Source organism: Perissodus microlepis, chromosome 6, assembly GCF_051167445.1.
Source record: "Perissodus microlepis isolate ML-2025 ecotype Zambia chromosome 6, ASM5116744v1, whole genome shotgun sequence".
Taxonomy (NCBI): Eukaryota; Metazoa; Chordata; class Actinopteri; order Cichliformes; family Cichlidae; genus Perissodus; species Perissodus microlepis.
The window spans coordinates 16162547-16185237 of NC_140466.1; the positions used below are offsets into that span (position 1 = coordinate 16162547).

Below are 22691 nucleotides of genomic sequence, written 5' to 3' on the forward strand. Positions count from 1 at the left end.
TAACTTTAAGGAGAGGGTCAGCTGACCGTTCTTGCAATAAGTGATAAATCTTAGAGGTAATGCCTTTACCCAAGGGTGATCTTGAGAGCAGGACTTCCATAGGGTTGCCCACAAGACAACTCAAGGGGGTTCCCAGCCACTTCGATAATGAACTATGTATTTGGACATATCTCCAGAATTGATTACGCTGCAACTTATATAACTCTACAATTTTATCAAAGCTTAAAAAACATTTAGTCCCACAGTCAAATAAATCTGATACATTAAGGATGCCTGCTTTACGCCACTGTAACCAGTCAACCGATGTCCCTCCAATTAAAATTCTTTTATTACTCCATAAGGTTGCCGAAGGTGATTTAATAAAGTCCCAGCGACCTGCCCTATGTAATTTAAACCACAATGTCTTTGCAATTATAGGATGGGTAGTTTTATGACTGGTATCAAACAGCTCCCTCCAAGGAGAAATACCGCCATTAACTTCTGTCTCTATATGGGACCAGATGGGTTTAACTGGTGCAGTAGGTAACCAAGCTCTAAGTTGTTTCACGTTCATCACCCAATAATACCATTGGAAATTAGGCAATGAAAAACCTCCTTGTTTTGCACTCGCTTGAAGTTTCTTAATACTTAAACGATGCGGTGAGCTACCCCAAAGAAACTGCCGGATTAAAAAGTCTAGATCTTTGAAATACTTATCTGGAATGTGTAATGGAATATTAGATAAAATATAAAAGATCATGGGTGCAGTCATCATCTTAATACAACTAATTTTACCCCATATTGTGAGACGTACTCTGGACCATCTACCAAATTCCATTTTTATTCTTTCCAACATTGGCTCCATATTTGCTCGAACCATCTGAGTGTAATCCGAGGTCATTTGTATCCCCAAATACCTCAAACCATTCATGGACCACCGAAACTCCCACTGTTTAAATAAAGTATGGGGGCAGTGTCCTGACATAGGCATTGCCTCTGATTTATCCCAGTTGACGCGATACCCTGAAAGCAGCGTAAAGCTTTCTACACATTCTAATAGGGCTGGAATTGACTTCCCAGGCTGGGTCATAAGTAACAACATATCATCTGCATATAATAGAAGCTTATGTTGACTATTACCCATCGAAATTTCAAATATATTTACATTATTTCTCAGTTTTTGTGCCAAAGGCTCTATAGCAATTACAAAAAGACCGGGGCTAAGGGGACAACCCTGTCTTGTGGATCTCTGTAAAAGGAATAGGTCTGATATGAGCCCATTCGTCAATACTCGCGCTGAAGGCGAATCATATTGTAGCGGGTCAGGGCTGTTCGGGGTTCTGTTTGTGATGTTTTGTTTATGTTACCATAGTGACGGGTGACGCCCTCTGGCTGCGACGGTGTGTCCTTCCGGGGTCAGAGGGCGCCCTGTGTGTTGTTGTTGCTGTTCTGTTGCCGTGCTGAGCAGTTAGCTAGCGGCAGTGTTCTTCTGCAGATGTTAATAAACGGCTGTGCTCCCTGGCTAGCTCACGGAAAGCAAGACCAAACGATACCTCCGTCTCCTCCTTGTCTGAGCTCGCCAAAATATAATATCTTTATCCACCTAATAAAATTGTCACCAAAACCAAACTTTTATAATGTCTTAAACAGATAATCCCACTCAACACAATCAAAAGCTTTTGCAGCATCCAGCGATAGGGCCACTGTTGGATGTACTGAATCATATACATAATTTTGCAAATTAACCAACCGCCTAATATTATCTGAACCATAGCGGTTTGGAACAAAACCAGATTGGTCTGCATGAATTATTTTCACCATTACTACTTTTAATCGACCCGCTAAGACCTTTGCCAAGATTTTTTGGTCAGAATTCAGCAAAGATATGGGGCGGTAACCACTTGGGTCTAAAGGGTCTTTCCCAGTTTAAAGAATAAATGTTATAAGTCCAGAGTGCATTGACTGAGGTAATGAGCCTACTTTGAACGCCTCATTATAAACATTGAGCAACAGGGGACTTAACATATCCTCAAATGCTCTATAGAAATCCAATGGTAACCCATCTAATCCTGGAGCTTTATTAAGTGGCATACTGTTAATTGCACGGGTAATCTCCTCCACTGTAATTGGAGCATCTATAATCTGCTGGTCAGTAGTAGAAAGCTGTGGCAGGTTTAAATCAGTAAAGAATGCTTTGAATTTCTGTTCATCTAAACTCCCTTGTGTAGAATAAAGATTATTGTAAAAGGCCCTGAATCCATCATTTATATGTCTAATAGAAGTTGAAATAACCCCATCTGATTGTCGTATGCCTGGGATATGGTTCATACTGTCTTTCTGTTTAAGACGGTATGCTAATAAACGACTCGGCTTTTCTCCCATTTCCCAATATGCTTGATTAATGCGAAATAAAGCGTATTCTGCCTTTCTGTTGTACAGTACATTCAACTTATATTTAACTTGAACAATTTTATTCAACGTAACTCTGTCTTTTGTATGGGAATGTACTGCCTCAAGTGCCTTTAATTTGGCTTCTAACGTAATGATATTCTTGTTAGCTGCCTTCTTTTTAAAGGAAGCGTAAGAAATTATCCTCCCCCTTAAGTATGCCTTCATAGCATCCCACCAAGTAGCCAATGTAGTGTCCTCTCGATTATTTGTCTGTTTGTAAAATTGTATTTCATCTCTTATCAATTTAATAAACCCAGAGTCTTTAATTAAGGACACATTTAAATGCCATCTGCGGCTTTGAGGAATCTGTAAAATATTTCCAAGACATAGAAAAATTGGCACATGGTCCGAGAATACTATATTACCAATACTTGAATCTATAGAGTTATTCACTAAGGCTTCAGAAATAAGAAAGTAGTCGATTCTAGTGTAAACATTATGAGGCGGAGAGTAAAAGGAATATTCCCTGCCTTCTGGATGCATTGTCCGCCAAATATCATTCAGACCTAAATCTGAGGTCATCTGCCTTATGGCAACTACAGATTTACTCTCTGTGCCTCCTCTATCTAGGTCTTGATCCAGTATTTGATTAAAATCTCCTCCTACCACTATTTGTGCACCTTCTAATTCCAAAAGATACTGTGACAGGTTATGAAAAAAGGCGAGTATGTCCGCATTAGGTGCATAGATATTACATAAAATTATTGGTGTGTCCAGTAGTTGTCCATAAACCAATATAAATCTACCTTCCTTATCTGTTATTACTTTTGTTTCAGCAAAGCTAACTGCTTTATGAATCAGAACCGACACTCCCCTACTTTTATCAGTTCCAGGACTGGAAAAGACTTTACCTACCCAGGAACATTTAAGTTTTAAGGCTTCTGACTTGCACATGTGCATTTCTTGAATAAAGGCTATATCAACTCTTGATAACTTTAGATATGTTAACATTTTCTTCCTCTTAATCCCGTTATTCAACCCCTTAACATTCCAGCTGGCTATTTTGAAATCTGTCTGTCTATCCATCTTATATGTTGTCTCCTTGACCTGGAGACAACATATAAGATGACACCGCCATGGACCTCAACCAGCAGGCTTTGTGTTACCTGTTTCTTTATACAGGAGCATGTAGGGGTGGACTGCCTTTTTATTTGATTACCCTTTTCTCATGTTTTTGTTAGTTCGGGACATTTTGGGGGACATTATTCTCTTACTTGTTAAACACATGCTCCCATCCACTCTCTTGGTCCAGAAGCTCCATAATCCAAGTGTCCCAACTCAGGTCTGATGGCATTTTTTCAGTGGTGTTTTTAACCTCTTGGGAACTTTCACTACATTCCTTACTTGATGCAGAAAGAAGAAAAGAGTCAGGGATGCATAGCAAGCACAACAAGACACCAGCAGTCCAGACCTTTCACCAACTGAAGACATTTGCAGCACCATAAAACATGACAGAGAAGAGCTGGGACTATGTGAAAGGGTGAAGTGCTGCAGTAAAGTTGCAATGGTCCTATCTTTTATACAGTCTATGGTTCACTCTATTAAGATGTGATTATCTCCAAGGTCCATTTAGTTTTAGTTAGCTGAAGCTAAACCAGAAGTTAAAACGAGATGATGAAAAACATTTTTAGTTAATGTTACGACTGTTGTTGTAATGTTGTCTCATATGTAAATCTGAGTGTGCAGGTGCCTTTCCGTGATTGGTGCATCCATGGGACGGACCATACAGATTGGCTAATGACCTGGAGACAACATATGAGATGACACCGCCATGGACCTCAACCGGCAGGCTTTGTGTTACCTGTTTCTTTATACAGGAGCATGTAGGGGTGGACTGCCTTTTTATTTGATTACCCTTTTCTTATGTTTTTGTTAGTTAGGGAGATAAGACACTGTCATTTGGTTTTATTCTTTTCATAAATAAGTTTTGTACATCCTTTTGATACGGTCCCTCTTGTTTGTTGTTTTGGGGTCCACCCCGAAGCTATAGTTCGCTCCTTTCCTTTGTTAGAATTCAATCACTGTAAATAAATCACCATCAAAATTGTACTGGTTGTGTGATGTGCTGCTTGGGGTCAGACAGGGGTGGATCACCCCTATATTATGGTCTGGCCACCCTTAGACAGGCCATAACACTAACTAAAATGAAACTAGACTTAAAACTGGCTGGTGTCCTTACCAGTGACCTTGGGTCTGAACTGTGGGCTCCTCTTTCCAGGTGTTCGTACTGCCTGAGTGGGACCAAGATGTGCTGTCTTGCCTCTTTTGGGTTTTCTGCATGTTTCTGGCTCAGCATGCACTTCTTGGCGTTCGCTGTTGGTTGCAGCCACTTGAGGTTTCTGGGCTCATTTGGGTTCTCAACACTGGGTGACTTTGATGGGAGTGAAAGCATCCTCACAACATAAATCACCACACTACCTGCTTTTGTTTCAGATTTTTTCTTTATCCTTGTTAACATGTTTGGGTACTGGGTTTACCTGTAATGCATTTTGTGCTCCAAAAGCTGTTATTTTGTGCAGCTGTGCTCCAAAAGCTGTTAGCATGACCTTTTTTTATCATTAGATTGTGCCACACCAGCACCTGAGAGAAAAGCTTTGAGTTTGATTTTGTGTTTTGCAGGCACTCAGGAGAATAAGTCATGATGTTTCTTGTGTTTGTGCTTGTCAATCACCAGTCAACAGTGTCACCACTATGAACAACATCCTGCGACCGTTTGAGTCAAAACCTTCGAGAAGTCCCTGCAGCCGCTTCAAAAGTCATCACTGAGCTCGATCTCTCTTTTAACACGCTGGAGACAACAATGAAAGATGACTTTCTTTCATATGCTGCTTTGAGGGCTTTGTTTGTGAACAACAACAGAATCAAAACCATCCATGAAGAGACATTTCACCCGCTGATTAATTTGGAGAAACTGGACTTCCACAAACCAGTTGGAGACTTTGTCTTCTGGATGGTTTCAGAACCTGATTTCTCTCCACTATTTCAATCTTTTGGGAAACAAATATACAACACTGGGTCCGGGAAACCTTTTCCTGCCACTGAGGAGCTTGAAGACCCTCCATTTTTGAGGAGCTTTCCTTCAGTCTGTCAGTGAAAGGGATTTTTTTTAAATCTTGAAACTGCCGTGACCCTGTCCAAAGACCAGCTGGCCGGGTCAGTCATGGATATTCACAAATACCCCATAGTACTGGTGGAAAAGAAATATCGGGGGAAAATGCATAGAGTAACGGCTGCAGTTAGCTGACGGCCATCACACCCCTTAAATCTGAAAACTGATTGGTCGGGGTTTAGTAGCTCAATAGGGCAGTATGTAGGCCTGCACACACCACCAACAGGGACACGTGGCGTTTGGGTTGCCCGTTCCAGCAATTCGCTACACAGAAGATAATGGCATTATGCAACTGGCCCTTTGATCAAATGATGAGAGCTGATAGTCAAATAGTGCACCCTGACATAGCACTGACATTTCCACATGTTGTAACGAGTAGGGACAGACCATGTTCAGTGTGTCGTGACACTTGCACGATGGAAGAACACACCCACTTGTTGGTGCCAGAAGAGCCACTGAGAAATTATTGTTTTAGCTGGCTCATTACAAGTCGATGGCTGGTCACCTGGAATAAGATAAAACTCTGGAGCGAATAATTGCCCGATTTTACTGGCCAGGAAACTGTTTTAGACTTAGAGCTTTTTATTGTCATTGTGCAGTTTCTTGCACAGTGAAATTGGGTAAGTGGAGAGCATAGAGCCGCTGTATCTGTGCGCACCACCATCTTGCATTTTTGGATGTGCGCCGATGGTGTGCGTCCAGTGGTGTCAGCTGGTGAACCAGCTGGTCATTTAAAAAGCACCTTTATGCCCCTCACCATTAATGGAGGTCCCATTTGAGCACATTGGCATGGACCTCATTTTATCAATGAGAAAAAGAAAGTCTTTAGTTCAGCTGTTGTTAACTGATCTTGACTTTGTTGATTAAACGTTGCAAACCTGCCTTCAGTGTGTCCTGTACATGAGGTCATTTAGTACACCACAGCACGGTGAGTTTTTTGAGCTGATGAAGTTCAGCCAAAACAGGAAACATGCAGCAGGAGACAGTAACTTGTTAAAATGTTATAAAAGGTACAATTAAAGATTTTCACCCTACAGGGTTGTCAATGATCCAAGGATAAATGTCTAATTTGGTCAAAATTTTATAAGCCATTTCTGGAGAGACTGCAGTGGAAATGTTGTCACTTTTGGACTTTGCTACCTGCAGCTAAACATTTGCAGCTAAATCATTTATTTAAAAGCAGAAGCTGCAACTGATCGAGTGAATGTTTGTCTGAAAACTTAAACTGAACTCCAAGGGTACCATTGCTCCAGCTTACCATCTTTACCTGAGTGAATCAGTTTGTTGAACAATCTAAATGATTCAGAAACTTCTGTGACATCAACTTAACTAAGGCTCATTACAAATTTCACAAAACACTGCTGAATACTTTTAATATTTTTTTATTAGTTATTTTTGTTTTGTTGTTATTTTGATTTTAATAAAACAAAATAACAAAGAATTAAATAATTTCTTTGTTTTTTTTTTAATTTAATTTCTTTTACAAATAAATTAATAATAATATTAATAATAATAACTATAAAATTAGTGATGTCAGCGTAAACGTCATTAGTTAAAATAACGTTAACACTGACAGCACTAATTTGTTGCCAGAGAGCAAGCCAAACACTGGTCCAGAAAAGGACGATCTCTAGTAGTGGTGCACTACTAGTAGATTTGTTTTAACCTCCTAGGACCTGGTGTCCACATATGTGGACATAACATTTTGGGTTGTCTAGACCAAAATACAAAATTTTGCTCTTCAAAAACCTGATATCCACTTATGAGGGAGGACATTACACTGCCACTGTTCAATCGAAATTTAAAATGAACGTCCTCATATGTGGATCTCATTGTTTTGAGAAACAAAAAAAAGATAGTCCGAATCTGATGTCTTTGTTTTTACATTCATCAGGTCCCAATCAACCCAAATGGCACAGAGAAATGAAAAATGCATGCCATGAAAGAGTTCAGGTCTTAGGATGTTAAAAATGTCCCTGCTGATGAGACCAGTGAATGTGGGGCGACGGTGGCAAGAAAAAACTCCCTCCTGGAGGAAGAAATCTTGGGAGGAACCAGGCTCTCTGGGAGGACCCTTCCTCCTGAGGGCAATACTTACCAGTACTTGTCCTCCAGTGTGCGATGGTGGGCTGGGACGAGTGTTGTTTCTTCTCAGCATGATGATGACCTTAACTTCCTTCCTTCCTTCCATTTCCTGTTTCAGAACTGAGAATGAAGACAAAACTGGTTAACAAGGTAACAGGACATTTAAAAATTCTCTCACTTCAGGATGAGATGCTGTGTCTTCTTACGTTTCTCTTGTAAAACAGCATGTAGGCCGAGTGCTGCTGTTCCTCACAAGCTGCAGATCCAGTTGTGTGGAGCACCTGTGCGTCATTATAGGTGAGCCAGCGATCTGATGTAGAGTGCTGACTCTCCTCAGGATGGACAGAACTACAGATGTAGTGTCCTGAAATCACATTAAGACAAATGAATCCAACTTCTGGAAGTCAACTGATTCAAGCAAACAGTGATTTTGACTTAGTGCTTCTTAGAACATCAAAAGCTTTTGTGTGTGAGTCCTTCACTGAAAAGTAGCAAGTTTTCATTTTCTGTTTGTCACAAGTCTGTTGTTTTACCTGACTCTGTGCCTCCATAATGACTAATGATGCTGACAAGACTATAACAGCCACCACCCTGAGAAGGAACAAATCCAAAGAGTGTTAGTTTCATAAAGTCTCACATCAGTGCCATAATTAAGCTGATTTGCTGAGGCTACGTCCACACGAATGCGTTTTCGTTTGAAAACACATCGTTTTCTCTCCGCTTTGACCTCCCGTCCACACTGAGACGGCGTTTTCCTCAAGGAAAAACACAGCATCTTGAAAACGCTCTCGAAAACGCATACATTTGAAAACGGAGCAGTCCCGTCGCAGTGTGGACACGGAGTTTTCAAATCTATCAGGGCTAGTGTGGACGTAGCCTGAGACGTTCTGCAGTCTGTTTTTACCTGATTGGATGGCACCACCAAGTCCCTCTGCAGCCTGACGGGGTCATCCACCTTCTGAATCTTGTAGGTTTGTGTAAAGCCAAACCTCTTCAGATGCAAGATCAGAACTCTGGCAGAAAAGAAAAAAAATAAAACAAACAAGGTAGAAAATAAGAAGAATGAGTTTCAAACACAAACAGAAGATGGGAGAAAACGACTGCTCAAGTATTGTCTCGAAAAACTCTGATATTTGATGCGCCACAGTTTGGAAACCTGGTCAGTCGATCAATTCTGATGTGACCTTACTCACCTTGGCAGTGTATCAAAAGACGACTTCAGTTCTGAGGCCGTCCCTCCACAATCACAGCGAAATTCTATTTCTTGTTCCTGAACAACAGCACAGAGAAAACAGGCTTTATGTTAGAAAGAAATCTCAACATATGCACACACACATACACACAAACACTAACAAAAAAGGTGTGTTAAGATCGCTGACACTACAACTCTATTGGAATTTGTGATCTTACCTTCAAGTATGTCTCTAACATGTTTATAACAGACCCCTCTGGAACCAGGTCAAGAGACAAGCTGGTGAATTCCTCTTGCTGTGATGATTGGTGACCGCAGCTACACATTTCAGGAGTAACGTAGTTAAAGTAAAGATCAGGTAGGTGGAAAAGAGGTATATGAAAATATTGCAACCAGCTCTGCGTTTCTGAAAGACAGGCTTACCTCTTGCATGTCCTCATGTTTTCCATTTTAAAAATGTGATGGTCTTCTACTGGGCAGGTATAACTTTGGCCCAGGAGAGCTGCGTTCCTCTCCAGGTGAGGTGTGAGCCTTTTGACCTCATTGAGGAACAATGTTAGGAATTCATGAGCGTCCTGAAAGAAAAGCAGAGAGATTTAAAACAGTACATCAAAATCAGAAGGTAAAGCAAAAAACGAAATGTCCAAATAGCTGACGCACTTTCTGTGCACTGCCGGTGTATTCAGGAGCTTGATTGCTGAATGCCTTCTTAAAAGCTCTTAGGTGGTGATCTTTAAGGCCATAATCTGTTGACTCATGACAGTCCCTGACATCAATGAGCCTTCTGTAGAAAGGAAAGGGTAAACAGACATTTCTGCTGTTAGATCTCTTTGTTCTTCAGGTTTTTGAAGAAAGTAGAAGGTTGACGTAGCGCACCTTAAGAGCTGAGCTTCTGGATCTGTGCTCCACAAAACCTCCTGACGCCTGATGTCTCTTATGAACTCCTCAATGTTGAGGAGGCTCTGCAGGCAGGAGTTCATGTAGCAGGTGTTTCCGATGTTTGGAAACCTGACACACACGCACAACGTTTACAGTATCAGTGTAAAAGAATTCATTTTCTCCACTTTGACAAAGTGAGCTTTGGTCTTTGTGCACCACGTGTACTCACCCGAAGCAGTCTATAGTCTCAGTTTGACTTTCTATTATTTTTCCACCGCATGCTACACTGCTCCAAAAAGGTAAAAACACAAACACAAAATTAGGAAAGATGTCAGGATGCTGAGCAGTGTATGTGCGTGTATGCATGAGCTTTGAAGTTGAAACATTTTGGAGGACGTCTTTCTCTTACCTGTTAAACACATGCTCCCATCCACTCTCTTGGTCCAGAAGCTCCATAATCAAAGTGTCCCAAATCAGGTCTGCTGGGATCTTTTCCGTGGTGCTTCTTACCTGCTATATATAAAGGACATAGCTGTGTGCCTCATTGCTCTTAATTGCTCTCATTTAAATGCTTGATGACAGTGACTCTTTCCATAAAACATACCTTCCCGGATTTAAAAAGAGACCAGCGACACCTGTTTTGTGTCTTCACTGTGTTGCTCTCTGCCTCTGCATCGCTGTCAGTTTGCTGCAGAGGATGAACAAACATAAGTTTATTAAAAAAGTAAAGTCACTTAAAATTAACAAGTGCATTTTAAAGAGAATGTGCATTTCATATGTTTTGTGTAAAAGCAAACCGAGGAACAGCAGCAGAAGTGTCTCCATTTTCTCTTCTTCTTCTTCTTTTGACCATTTTCAGGGTTAGCTGGTGTGGCAGCAACAGAAGCATCCGGGATGCTGATGAGGAGAAAAGTGTAAATGTTGTGGAAATTTATAAGAAGGAGTACATTTTGCTAATACAGATTGCTAATAACAGTGAATAACTGTAATGGAATACCAACATGAACAAAATCATGTATTTTATACATTTACACTCTACATTTTCAAACGCTAATCTCTGCAACCATATAAATAATAGACAAGACTAGAAGTAGTAAAAAAGATGTAAATACACAAGGTGGAAGAAAAATGCCAATAAAAGGGAAATAAAAGAGCTCCAACTAAACCACTGCTATAAATATCTCCAGCAGCATTAAAGAGTGGCGCATTTCTTTACCTCTGATGAGACGTAGAAGGAATTTCCTTCTCTGCCACGTTTTGTTTGTGTAATTTCTGTTTAGAAACAAGAAAACCAACATCAGTAATGGCATAAAACAAACATACCAAGGGAGTCTCTCCATGAAAAGTGTCCAGTTAGAAAATTTGGTATTATTTCATATTATTTATCACTTTAGTGAGCTGTCAGCTCATGAAGCAGATATATAGGAATATCTTTAAATAAAATAAAAACAATTTATTCATGCTTTAAATTCAGTTTTAAAGTTTGTCCTGTGAAATACAAAATCCTTCATTTGGTTCTGATCAAAATTCAGTTTTTACAGAAATCATCCATGAAGCTTCATTAAAAGCTTCAAAAATGCTTATTCACCACAAAAAATATTTAGAGAAACATCCTGCAAGTCTCTTCGAACTTACCTTTCTGTGAAAAAAAAAAACGTTTAAACATCTTTGAACTTAATTTGAGGACATAGCTGTGCTAAATTGCTCTTAATTCTTCTCATTTAACTGTGATGAGTAAATGCTTGATGACAGTGACTCTTTCCATAAAACATACCTTCCAGAATTTAAAAAGAAACCAGCGACACTTTTTTTGTGTCTTCACAGTGTTGGTTTCTGCCTCTGCATCGCTGTCAGTTTGCTGCAGAGGACGAACAAACATACGTTTATTAAAAAAGTAAAGTCACTTTAAATTAACAAGTGCAATTTAAAGAGAATGTGCATTTCATATGTTTTGTGTAAAAGCAAACCGAGGAACAGCAGAGGTGTCTCCATTTTCTCTTCTTCTTTTGACCATTTTCAGCAACAGAAGCATCCGGGATGCTGATGAGGACAAAAGTGTAAATGTTATTTTTCAAAGTGGAAATTTTTAACAAGGAGTACATGCTGGAGATTGCAGATAAAAATTAATAACTGTAATGGAACAAAATCATGTATTTTGTACATTTACACTCTACATTTTCAAACGCTAATCTCTGAATCAATATAAATTATAGACAAGACTAGAAGTAGTAAAAAAGATGTAACTACAAAACACCAATAAAAGGGAAATAAAAGAGCTCCAACTAAACCACTGCTATAAATATCTCCAGCAGCATTAAAGAGTGGCGCATTTCTTTACCTCTGATGAGACGTAGAAGGAATTTCCTTCTCTGCCACGTTTTGTTTGTGTGATTTCTGTTTAGAAACAAGAAAACCAACATCAGTAATGGCATAAAACAAAGTATATGGTATGAAAATACAAAATCCTTCATTTGGATTCAAAATTCAGTTTTTACAGAAATCATCCAAGAAGCTTCCGTAAAAGTTTCAAAAATGCTTATTTACCATAAGAAAATATTCAGAGAAATGTGCTGCGAGTCTCTTCAAACTTACCTTTCTGTGAAAAAGAAGTTTAAACATCTTTGGACTTGAGGTGATCGCAGCGAAAATCTCCTCAGCTTTGCAAAAGTTCAACTGAAAACAAGCAGTCAAAGGTTGTATATTTATAAACTTTCAGCATAGAATGTTCATACCCTGAACAGCAAACATCATCATTATGATGTATGGGGGTAATTTGCATATTTTGGAATGTATGCTCATTTGAACTGTATGGTACTCGTCTCCAAGCAACTGCTACAAAAACAGGTCAAGTCAAGTGGCTTTTATTGTCATTTTAACCACGTGCAGAGGTACTGTACAGAGTGAAATGAGACAGCGTTCCTCCGAGACCCTGGTGCTATATATGACATATACGGACAAACCCAGGACTACATAAAGTGCAGTGTGCATAAACTGCAAAAATAAACAAGACAAAACAGGACGATACAGACACAAGACAATGGAAATGTGCAAAATGCTGAGTATTGTGCAAAAGTAACTTGGTGTCTGTATGTATGTGTATGAGTGTGAGATACTGCAGATAAGTGCTTGGTAGTGACGTGTGTGTAGGTGTGCGTGTGCCAGTGCAGTCACTGAGTGTTCAGGGGTCTGACGGCTTGTGGGAAGAAACTTTTCCGTAGTTTGGTAGCGAGGGCCCGGATGTTCTGGGACCTCTTTCCAGAAGGCAGCAGGGTGAAGAGTGTGTTTGAAGGGTGTGTGGGGTCCTCCAGCAAGCGGTTGTTATAAGGAGGGGAGAGGGGCTCCAATGATCTTCTCAGCTGCTCTCACAATCCGTTGTAGGGTACTGCGATCCAATACGCTGCAGTTACCATACCAGACAGTGATGCAGCTACTTAGGATGCTCTCGTTAGTCCCACTGTAAAAGGTGGTGAGAATGGATGGTGGGAGATGGGCTTTCCTCAGCTTCTGCATGAAGTAGAGATGCTGCTGGGCCTTCTTGGTTATGGAGCTGGTGTTGAGGGAGCAGGAGAGGTTCTCCGCCAGGTGGACACCAAGAAATCTGGTGCTCTTGACGACCTCCACAGAGGATCCATTCATGTTAAGTGGGCAGTGATCCCACTGTGCTCTCCTGAAGTCAACAATCTCTTTTGTTTTGTCCACGTTCAGAGACAGGTTGTTGACTCTACACCTCTACAGATGGCCCGCAGTGCAACCCTTCAGCTTCCTAGTAGATTCACCTATATACAAATTTAAAGACCTAGGAGACTTACTTCTCGTCAGAGTTGTAGCATTCACAAGATTTTCAGAAAACTTGACCTTTGAACTTGAGGTCAAGGTCACTGATATTCAAACTGACCCCAGAACTTTAGTAGATGCACCAATGGCATCAATTCAAAATCCTGCCCCTCGTTCTCGAATTATTGTCTTGACCAAGCTGAGTATACAATTATGAAAGAATCATTTTCCATTTTTATTTCACTATCTGTAACTAAGACAAATAAACAGTATTTGGGACACAAGTCACTATTAAAGTGGTTAGTGAGACTCCACATCTGATAACAGTATAACACACTGCTTATTTATGTAAAATTGTCATCAATAAATGTGTTCAAAACAGAAGCTACACTGGCTTTAAAAGTTTTTGTTAACTCTGACTACCTGTCTGCTCTTACCTGTTTCTTTTGCTCTCTGCTGTCTTCATCCTCCATCCAACTCTACAGCTATTGTTAGGGATGACATGATGAAACTGAAGGGTGTCTGGGCACCGAAAAAAGAAAAGAAGAGAGATTGGATTAGGCTGCAGCTGGCGTGCCATTCTCTCACTTCAGGATGAGATGCTGTGTCTTCTTACGTTTCTCTTGTAAAACAGGATGTAGGCTGAGTGCTGCTGTTCCTCACAAGCTGCAGATCCAGTTGTGTGCAGCACCTGTGCGTCATTATAGGTGAGCCAAGGATCTGATGTAGAGTGCTGACTCTCCTCTGGATGGACAGAATTACAGATGCAGCAGCTGTTTCCGATGTATGGAAACCTGACACACAAACAAAAGTTTACAGTATCAGTGTAAAATAATTCATTTTGTCCAGGTTGAGAAGGTGAGCTTTGGTCCTTGTGCACCACGTGTACTCACCTGAAGCCGTCTGTAGTCTGAATTTTATTTTCCATTATTTATCCACCGCCCAAATGTTTCACTACGCTACTGCAAAAAGGTAAAAACACAAACACACAATTAGACACTGAGCACTGGATGTGCATGTATGCATGAGCTTTGAAGTTTAAACTTTTTATTTTTATTTTTATCATCAACAATTTTTATTTATTTCATTTTAAACTTCAATAACAGAGCTTAAGGATAACTACATAAATAAATAGTTTAAAAAACAAACAAACAAAAACAAAACAACAACAAAACAAAACACTACAACAACAAAAAACAAAACAAAGGGAAGTTATCCTATTCTTTCTTCGCACATCAATCCCCACACCACCACTCTGTCATTACTCCTCTGTTCTTCAAGTTACAGAAAGCCAGCTTGTAAAGGGGGACCAAATACAATCATATTGAGGCAATTTGTCTAATAAACCATAAGTCACTTTTTCGTAAGACGCCAACTTAGCCATTGTCTTTAGCCACTCTTCATAGGGAGGGGGGTTCTTTTTCCGCCAATGTCTTAGCAGGACCCGTTTGGCCGTAGTAAGAGCCAAAATAATCCATCTTTTTGTATAACTGGAAAAATCTCCATCAGAAAGTTCTGTGGTTATACCAAGTATGGACAGTTTTGGTGAGATACCAAATCTCCTTTTTAAAACACTGAAAATTACCTCCATTATATTTTCCCACCAATCCCGAAGTGCCGAACAGCTCCATAAGATATGTAAAATCAAAGCATTTTGACCATCACATCTCCAACATTCGTCCGTAGAGGCCAGGTTCCATTTATACAATTGTTGCGGTGTTCGATGCCACCTATGGATTATCTTAAGTTGAATAAATCTACTGCCTGTTTCTTTATACATAGTATTAACATTTTGAAAACATGAATCCCATTCAACTGAAGATATGTCCAATGCCATGTCCTGGGCCCAGTAGCCCTTAACTTTAAGGAGAGGGTCAGCTGACCGTTCTTGCAATAAGTGATCAATCTTAGAGGTAATGCCTTTACCCAAGGGTGATCTTGAGAGCAGGACTTCCATAGGGTTGCCCACAAGACAACTCAAGGGGGTTCCCAGCCACTTCGATAATGAACTATGTATTTGGACATATCTCCAGAATTGATTACGCTGCAACTTATATAACTCTACAATTTTATCAAAGCTTAAAAAACATTTAGTCCCACAGTCAAATAAATCTGATACATTAAGGATGCCTGCTTTACGCCACTGTAACCAGTCAACCGATGTCCCTCCAATTAAAATTCTTTTATTACTCCATAAGGTTGCCGAAGGTGATTTAATAAAGTCCCAGCGACCTGCCCTATGTAATTTAAACCACAATGTTTTTGCAATTATAGGATGGGTAGTTTTATGACTGGTATCAAACAGCTCCCTCCAAGGAGAAATACCGCCATTAACTTCCGTCTCTATACGGGACCAGATGGGTTTAACTGGTGCAGTAGGTAACCAAGCTCTAAGTTGTTTCACGTTCATCACCCAATAATACCATTGGAAATTAGGCAATGAAAAACCTCCTTGTTTTGCACTCGCTTGAAGTTTCTTAATACTTAAACGATGCGGTGAGCTACCCCAAAGAAACTGCCGGATTAAAAAGTCTAGATCTTTGAAATACTTATCTGGAATGTGTAATGGAATATTAGATAAAATATAAAAGATCATGGGTGCAGTCATCATCTTAATACAACTAATTTTACCCCATATTGTGAGACGTACTCTGGACCATCTACCAAATTCCATTTTTATTCTTTCCAACATTGGCTCCATATTTGCTCGAACCATCTTAGTGTAATCCGAGGTCATTTGTATCCCCAAATACCTCAAACCATTCACGGACCACCGAAACTCCCACTGTTTAAATAAAGTATGGGGGCAGTGTCCTGACATAGGCATTGCCTCTGATTTATCCCAGTTGACGCGATACCCTGAAAGCAGCGTAAAGCTTTCTACACATTCTAATAGGGCTGGAATTGACTTCCCAGGCTGGGTCATAAGTAACAACATATCATCTGCATATAATAGAAGCTTATGTTGACTATTACCCATCGAAATTTCAAATATATTTACATTATTTCTCAGTTTTTGTGCCAAAGGCTCTATAGCAATTACAAAAAGACCGGGGCTAAGGGGACAACCCTGTCTTGTGGATCTCTGTAAAAGGAATAGGTCTGATATGAGCCCATTCGTCAATACTCGCGCTGAAGGCGAATCATATTGTAGCGGGTCAGGGCTGTTCGGGGTTCTGTTTGTGATGTTTTGTTTATGTTACCATAGTGACGGGTGACGCCCTCTGGCTGCGACGGTGTGTCCTTCCGGGGTCAGAGGGCGCCCTGTGTGTTGTTGTTGCTTTTCTGTTGCCGCGCTGAGCAGTTAGCTAGCGGCAGTGTTCTTCTGCAGATGTTAATAAACGGCTGTGCTCCCTGGCTAGCTCACGGAAAGCAAGACCAAACGATACCTCCGTCTCCTCCTTGTCTGAGCTCGCCAAAATATAATATCTTTATCCACCTAATAAAATTGTCACCAAAACCAAACTTTTATAATGTCTTAAACAGATAATCCCACTCAACACAATCAAAAGCTTTTGCAGCATCCAGCGATAGGGCCACTGTTGGATGTACTGAATCATATACATAATTTTGCAAATTAACCAACCGCCTAATATTATCTGAACCATAGCGGTTTGGAACAAAACCAGATTGGTCTGCATGAATTATTTTCACCATTACTACTTTTAATCGACCCGCTAAGACCTTTGCCAAGATTTTTTGGTCAGAATTCAGCAAAGATATGGGGCGGTAACCACTTGGGTCTAAAGGGTCTTTCCCAGTTTAAAGAATAAATGTTATAAGTCCAGAGTGCATTGACTGAGGTAATGAGCCTACTTTGAACGCCTCATTATAAACATCGAGCAACAGGGGACTTAACATATCCTCAAATGCTCTATAGAAATCCAATGGTAACCCATCTAATCCTGGAGCTTTATTAAGTGGCATACTGTTAATTGCACGGGTAATCTCCTCCACTGTAATTGGAGCATCTATAATCTGCTGGTCAGCAGTAGAAAGCTGTGGCAGGTTTAAATCAGTAAAGAATGCTTTGAATTTCTGTTCATCTAAACTCCCTTGTGTAGAATAAAGATTATTGTAAAAGGCCCTGAATCCATCATTTATATGTCTAATAGAAGTTGAAATAACCCCATCTGATTGTCGTATGCCTGGGATATGGTTCATACTGTCTTTCTGTTTAAGACGGTATGCTAATAAACGACTCGGCTTTTCTCCCATTTCCCAATATGCTTGATTAATGCGAAATAAAGCGTATTCTGCCTTTCTGTTGTACAGTACATTCAACTTATATTTAACTTGAACAATTTTATTCAACGTAACTCTGTCTTTTGTATGGGAATGTACTGCCTCAAGTGCCTTTAATTTGGCTTCTAACGTAATGATATTCTTGTTAGCTGCCTTCTTTTTAAAGGAAGCGTAAGAAATTATCCTCCCCCTTAAGTATGCCTTCATAGCATCCCACCAAGTAGCCAATGTAGTGTCCTCTCGATTATTTGTCTGTTTGTAAAATTGTATTTCATCTCTTATCAATTTAATAAACCCAGAGTCTTTAATTAAGGACACATTTAAATGCCATCTGCGGCTTTGAGGAATCTGTAAAATATTTCCAAGACATAGAAAAATTGGCACATGGTCCGAGAATACTATATTACCAATACTTGAATCTATAGAGTTATTCACTAAGGCTTCAGAAATAAGAAAGTAGTCGATTCTAGTATAAACATTATGAGGCGGAGAGTAAAAGGAATATTCCCTGCCTTCTGGATGCATTGTCCGCCAAATATCATTCAGACCTAAATCTGAGGTCATCTGCCTTATGGCAACTACAGATTTACTCTCTGTGCCTCTCCTAGGAAGTGATCTATCTAGGTCTTGATCCAGTATTTGATTAAAATCTCCTCCTACCACTATTTGTGCACCTTCTAATTCCAAAAGATACTGTGACAGGTTATGAAAAAAGGCGAGTATGTCCGCATTAGGTGCATAGATATTACATAAAATTATTGGTGTGTCCAGTAGTTGTCCATAAACCAATATAAATCTACCTTCCTTATCTGTTATTACTTTTGTTTCAGCAAAGCTAACTGCTTTATGAATCAGAACCGACACTCCCCTACTTTTATCAGTTCCAGGACTGGAAAAGACTTTACCTACCCAGGAACATTTAAGTTTTAAGGCTTCTGACTTGCATATGTGCATTTCTTGAATAAAGGCTATATCAACTCTTGATAACTTTAGATATGTTAACATTTTCTTCCTCTTAATCCCGTTATTCAACCCCTTAACATTCCAGCTGGCTATTTTGAAATCTGTCTGTCTATCCATCTTATATGTTGTCTCCTTGACCTGGAGACAACATATAAGATGACACCGCCATGGACCTCAACCAGCAGGCTTTGTGTTACCTGTTTCTTTATACAGGAGCATGTAGGGGTGGACTGCCTTTTTATTTGATTACCCTTTTCTCATGTTTTTGTTAGTTCGGGACATTTTGGGGGACATTATTCTCTTACTTGTTAAACACATGCTCCCATCCACTCTCTTGGTCCAGAAGCTCCATAATCCAAGTGTCCCAACTCAGGTCTGATGGCATTTTTTCAGTGGTGTTTTTAACCTCTTGGGAACTTTCACTACATTCCTTACTTGATGCAGAAAGAAGAAAAGAGTCAGGGATGCATAGCAAGCACAACAAGACACCAGCAGTCCAGACCTTTCACCAACTGAAGACATTTGCAGCACCATAAAACATGACAGAGAAGAGCTGGGACTATGTGAAAGGGTGAAGTGCTGCAGTAAAGTTGCAATGGTCCTATCTTTTATACAGTCTATGGTTCACTCTATTAAGATGTGATTATCTCCAAGGTCCATTTAGTTTTAGTTAGCTGAAGCTAAACCAGAAGTTAAAACGAGATGATGAAAAACATTTTTAGTTAATGTTACGACTGTTGTTGTAATGTTGTCTCATATGTAAATCTGAGTGTGCAGGTGCCTTTCCGTGATTGGTGCATCCATGGGACGGACCATACAGATTGGCTAATGACCTGGAGACAACATATGAGATGACACCGCCATGGACCTCAACCGGCAGGCTTTGTGTTACCTGTTTCTTTATACAGGAGCATGTAGGGGTGGACTGCCTTTTTATTTGATTACCCTTTTCTTATGTTTTTGTTAGTTAGGGAGATAAGACACTGTCATTTGGTTTTATTCTTTTCATAAATAAGTTTTGTACATCCTTTTGATACGGTCCCTCTTGTTTGTTGTTTTGGGGTCCACCCCGAAGCTATAGTTCGCTCCTTTCCTTTGTTAGAATTCAATCACTGTAAATAAATCACCATCAAAATTGTACTGGTTGTGTGATGTGCTGCTTGGGGTCAGACAGGGGTGGATCACCCCTATATTATGGTCTGGCCACCCTTAGACAGGCCATAACACTAACTAAAATGAAACTAGACTTAAAACTGGCTGGTGTCCTTACCAGTGACCTTGGGTCTGAACTGTGGGCTCCTCTTTCCAGGTGTTCGTACTGCCTGAGTGGGACCAAGATGTGCTGTCTTGCCTCTTTTGGGTTTTCTGCATGTTTCTGGCTCAGCATGCACTTCTTGGCGTTCGCTGTTGGTTGCAGCCACTTGAGGTTTCTGGGCTCATTTGGGTTCTCAACACTGGGTGACTTTGATGGGAGTGAAAGCATCCTCACAACATAAATCACCACACTACCTGCTTTTGTTTCAGATTTTTTCTTTATCCTTGTTAACATGTTTGGGTACTGGGTTTACCTGTAATGCATTTTGTGCTCCAAAAGCTGTTATTTTGTGCAGCTGTGCTCCAAAAGCTGTTAGCATGACCTTTTTTTATCATTAGATTGTGCCACACCAGCACCTGAGAGAAAAGCTTTGAGTTTGATTTTGTGTTTTGCAGGCACTCAGGAGAATAAGTCATGATGTTTCTTGTGTTTGTCATGTTAGTATCTCAGTGCTTGTCAATCACCAGTCAACAGTGTCACCACTATGAACAACATCCTGCGACCGTTTGAGTCAAAACCTTCGAGAAGTCCCTGCAGCCGCTTCAAAAGTCATCACTGAGCTCGATCTCTCTTTTAACACGCTGGAGACAACAATGAAAGATGACTTTCTTTCATATGCTGCTTTGAGGGCTTTGTTTGTGAACAACAACAGAATCAAAACCATCCATGAAGAGACATTTCACCCGCTGATTAATTTGGAGAAACTGGACTTCCCCAAACCAGTTGGAGACTTTGTCTTCTGGGTGGTTGCAGAACCTGATTTCTCTCCACTATTTCAATCTTTTGGGAAACAAATATACAACACTGGGTCCGGGAAACCTTTTCCTGCCACTGAGGAGCTTGAAGACCCTCCATTTTTGAGGAGCTTTCCTTCAGTCTGTCAGTGAAAGGGATTTTTTTTAAATCTTGAAACTGCCGTGACCCTGTCCAAAGACCAGCTGGCCGGGTCAGTCATGGATATTCACAAATACCCCATAGTACTGGTGGAAAAGAAATATCGGGGGAAAATGCATAGAGTAACGGCTGCAGTTAGCTGACGGCCATCACACCCCTTAAATCTGAAAACTGATTGGTCGGGGTTTAGTAGCTCAATAGGGCAGTATGTAGGCCTGCACACACCACCAACAGGGACACGTGCCGTTTGGGTTGCCCGTTCCAGCAATTCGCTACACAGAAGATAATGGCATTATGCAACTGGCCCTTTGATCAAATGATGAGAGCTGATAGTCAAATAGTGCGCCCTGACATAGCACTGACATTTCCACATGTTGTAACGAGTAGGGACAGACCATGTTCAGTGTGTCGTGACACTTGCACGATGGAAGAACACACCCACTTGTTGGTGCCAGAAGAGCCACTGAGAAATTATTGTTTTAGCTGGCTCATTACAAGTCGATGGCTGGTCACCTGGAATAAGATAAAACTCTGGAGCGAATAATTGCCCGATTTTACTGGCCAGGAAACTGTTTTAGACTTAGAGCTTTTTATTGTCATTGTGCAGTTTCTTGCACAGTGAAATTGGGTAAGTGGAGAGCATAGAGCCGCTGTATCTGTGCGCACCACCATCTTGCATTTTTGGATGTGCGCCGATGGTGTGCGTCCAGTGGTGTCAGCTGGTGAACCAGCTGGTCATTTAAAAAGCACCTTTATGCCCCTCACCATTAATGGAGGTCCCATTTGAGCACATTGGCATGGACCTCATTTTATCAATGAGAAAAAGAAAGTCTTTAGTTCAGCTGTTGTTAACTGATCTTGACTTTGTTGATTAAACGTTGCAAACCTGCCTTCAGTGTGTCCTGTACATGAGGTCATTTAGTACACCACAGCACGGTGAGTTTTTTGAGCTGATGAAGTTCAGCCAAAACAGGAAACATGCAGCAGGAGACAGTAACTTGTTAAAATGTTATAAAAGGTACAATTAAAGATTTTCACCCTACAGGGTTGTCAATGATCCAAGGATAAATGTCTAATTTGGTCAAAATTTTATAAGCCATTTCTGGAGAGACTGCAGTGGAAATGTTGTCACTTTTGGACTTTGCTACCTGCAGCTAAACATTTGCAGCTAAATCATTTATTTAAAAGCAGAAGCTGCAACTGATCGAGTGAATGTTTGTCTGAAAACTTAAACTGAACTCCAAGGGTACCATTGCTCCAGCTTACCATCTTTACCTGAGTGAATCAGTTTGTTGAACAATCTAAATGATTCAGAAACTTCTGTGACATCAACTTAACTAAGGCTCATTACAAATTTCACAAAACACTGCTGAATACTTTTAATATTTTTTTATTAGTTATTTTTGTTTTGTTGTTATTTTGATTTTAATAAAACTAAATAACAAAGAATTAAATAATTTCTTTGTTTTTTTTAATTTAATTTCTTTTACAAATAAATTAATAATAATATTAATAATAATAACTATAAAATTAGTGATGTCAGCGTAAACGTCATTAGTTAAAATAACGTTAACACTGACAGCACTAATTTGTTGCCAGAGAGCAAGCCAAACACTGGTCCAGAAAAGGACGATCTCTAGTAGTGGTGCACTACTAGTAGATTTGTTTTAACCTCCTAGGACCTGGTGTCCACATATGTGGACATAACATTTTGGGTTGTCTAGACCAAAATACAAAATTTTGCTCTTCAAAAACCTGACATCCACTTATGAGGGAGGACATTACACTGCCACTGTTCAATCGAA

The 22691-nt window shown here is 40.1% G+C and overlaps 1 protein-coding gene and 1 long non-coding RNA gene across 3 annotated transcripts; both read right to left on the reverse strand.

Annotated features, from left to right (window-relative positions):
* Positions 1 to 7118: 7118 nt before the first annotated feature.
* On the reverse strand, positions 7119 to 10002 carry LOC146385368 (ubiquitin carboxyl-terminal hydrolase 37-like). Its single transcript, XM_084931067.1, has 6 exons — positions 9477 to 10002; positions 9035 to 9391; positions 8818 to 8894; positions 8529 to 8637; positions 7831 to 8215; positions 7119 to 7744 (listed from the first exon to the last, which is right to left on the reverse strand). The coding sequence occupies exons 2-5, from the start codon at positions 9140 to 9142 to the stop codon at positions 8138 to 8140; spliced, it is 372 nt and encodes a 123-aa protein (XP_084787193.1). The 5' UTR covers positions 9143 to 9391; positions 9477 to 10002; the 3' UTR covers positions 7119 to 7744; positions 7831 to 8137.
* Positions 10003 to 11550: 1548 nt separating this feature from the next.
* Positions 11551 to 14591, reverse strand: LOC146385369 (uncharacterized). 2 transcript variants are annotated; one of them, XR_014800482.1, is made up of 5 exons: positions 14363 to 14591; positions 14086 to 14263; positions 13907 to 13991; positions 12034 to 12368; positions 11551 to 11735 (listed from the first exon to the last, which is right to left on the reverse strand). It is a non-coding gene; the product is annotated as an uncharacterized LOC146385369 (long non-coding RNA). The 2 variants fall into 2 exon arrangements; XR_014800481.1 differs by having other exon boundaries at positions 11551 to 12368; positions 14363 to 14542.
* Between the last annotated feature and the right edge of the window lie 8100 nt (positions 14592 to 22691).

Coding starts and splice junctions, on each gene's coding strand:
- LOC146385368 (XM_084931067.1), bottom strand. CDS start 9,142: ATGTGTAGCTGCGGTCACCAATCATCACAGCAAGAGGAATTCACCAGC. Junction 8,895..9,034: donor TGTTAGAGACATACTTGAAG/GTAAGATCACAA, acceptor GCTGTTGTTCAG/GAACAAGAAATAGAATTTCG. Junction 8,638..8,817: donor TCTTTTGATACACTGCCAAG/GTGAGTAAGGTC, acceptor CTTTTCTGCCAG/AGTTCTGATCTTGCATCTGA.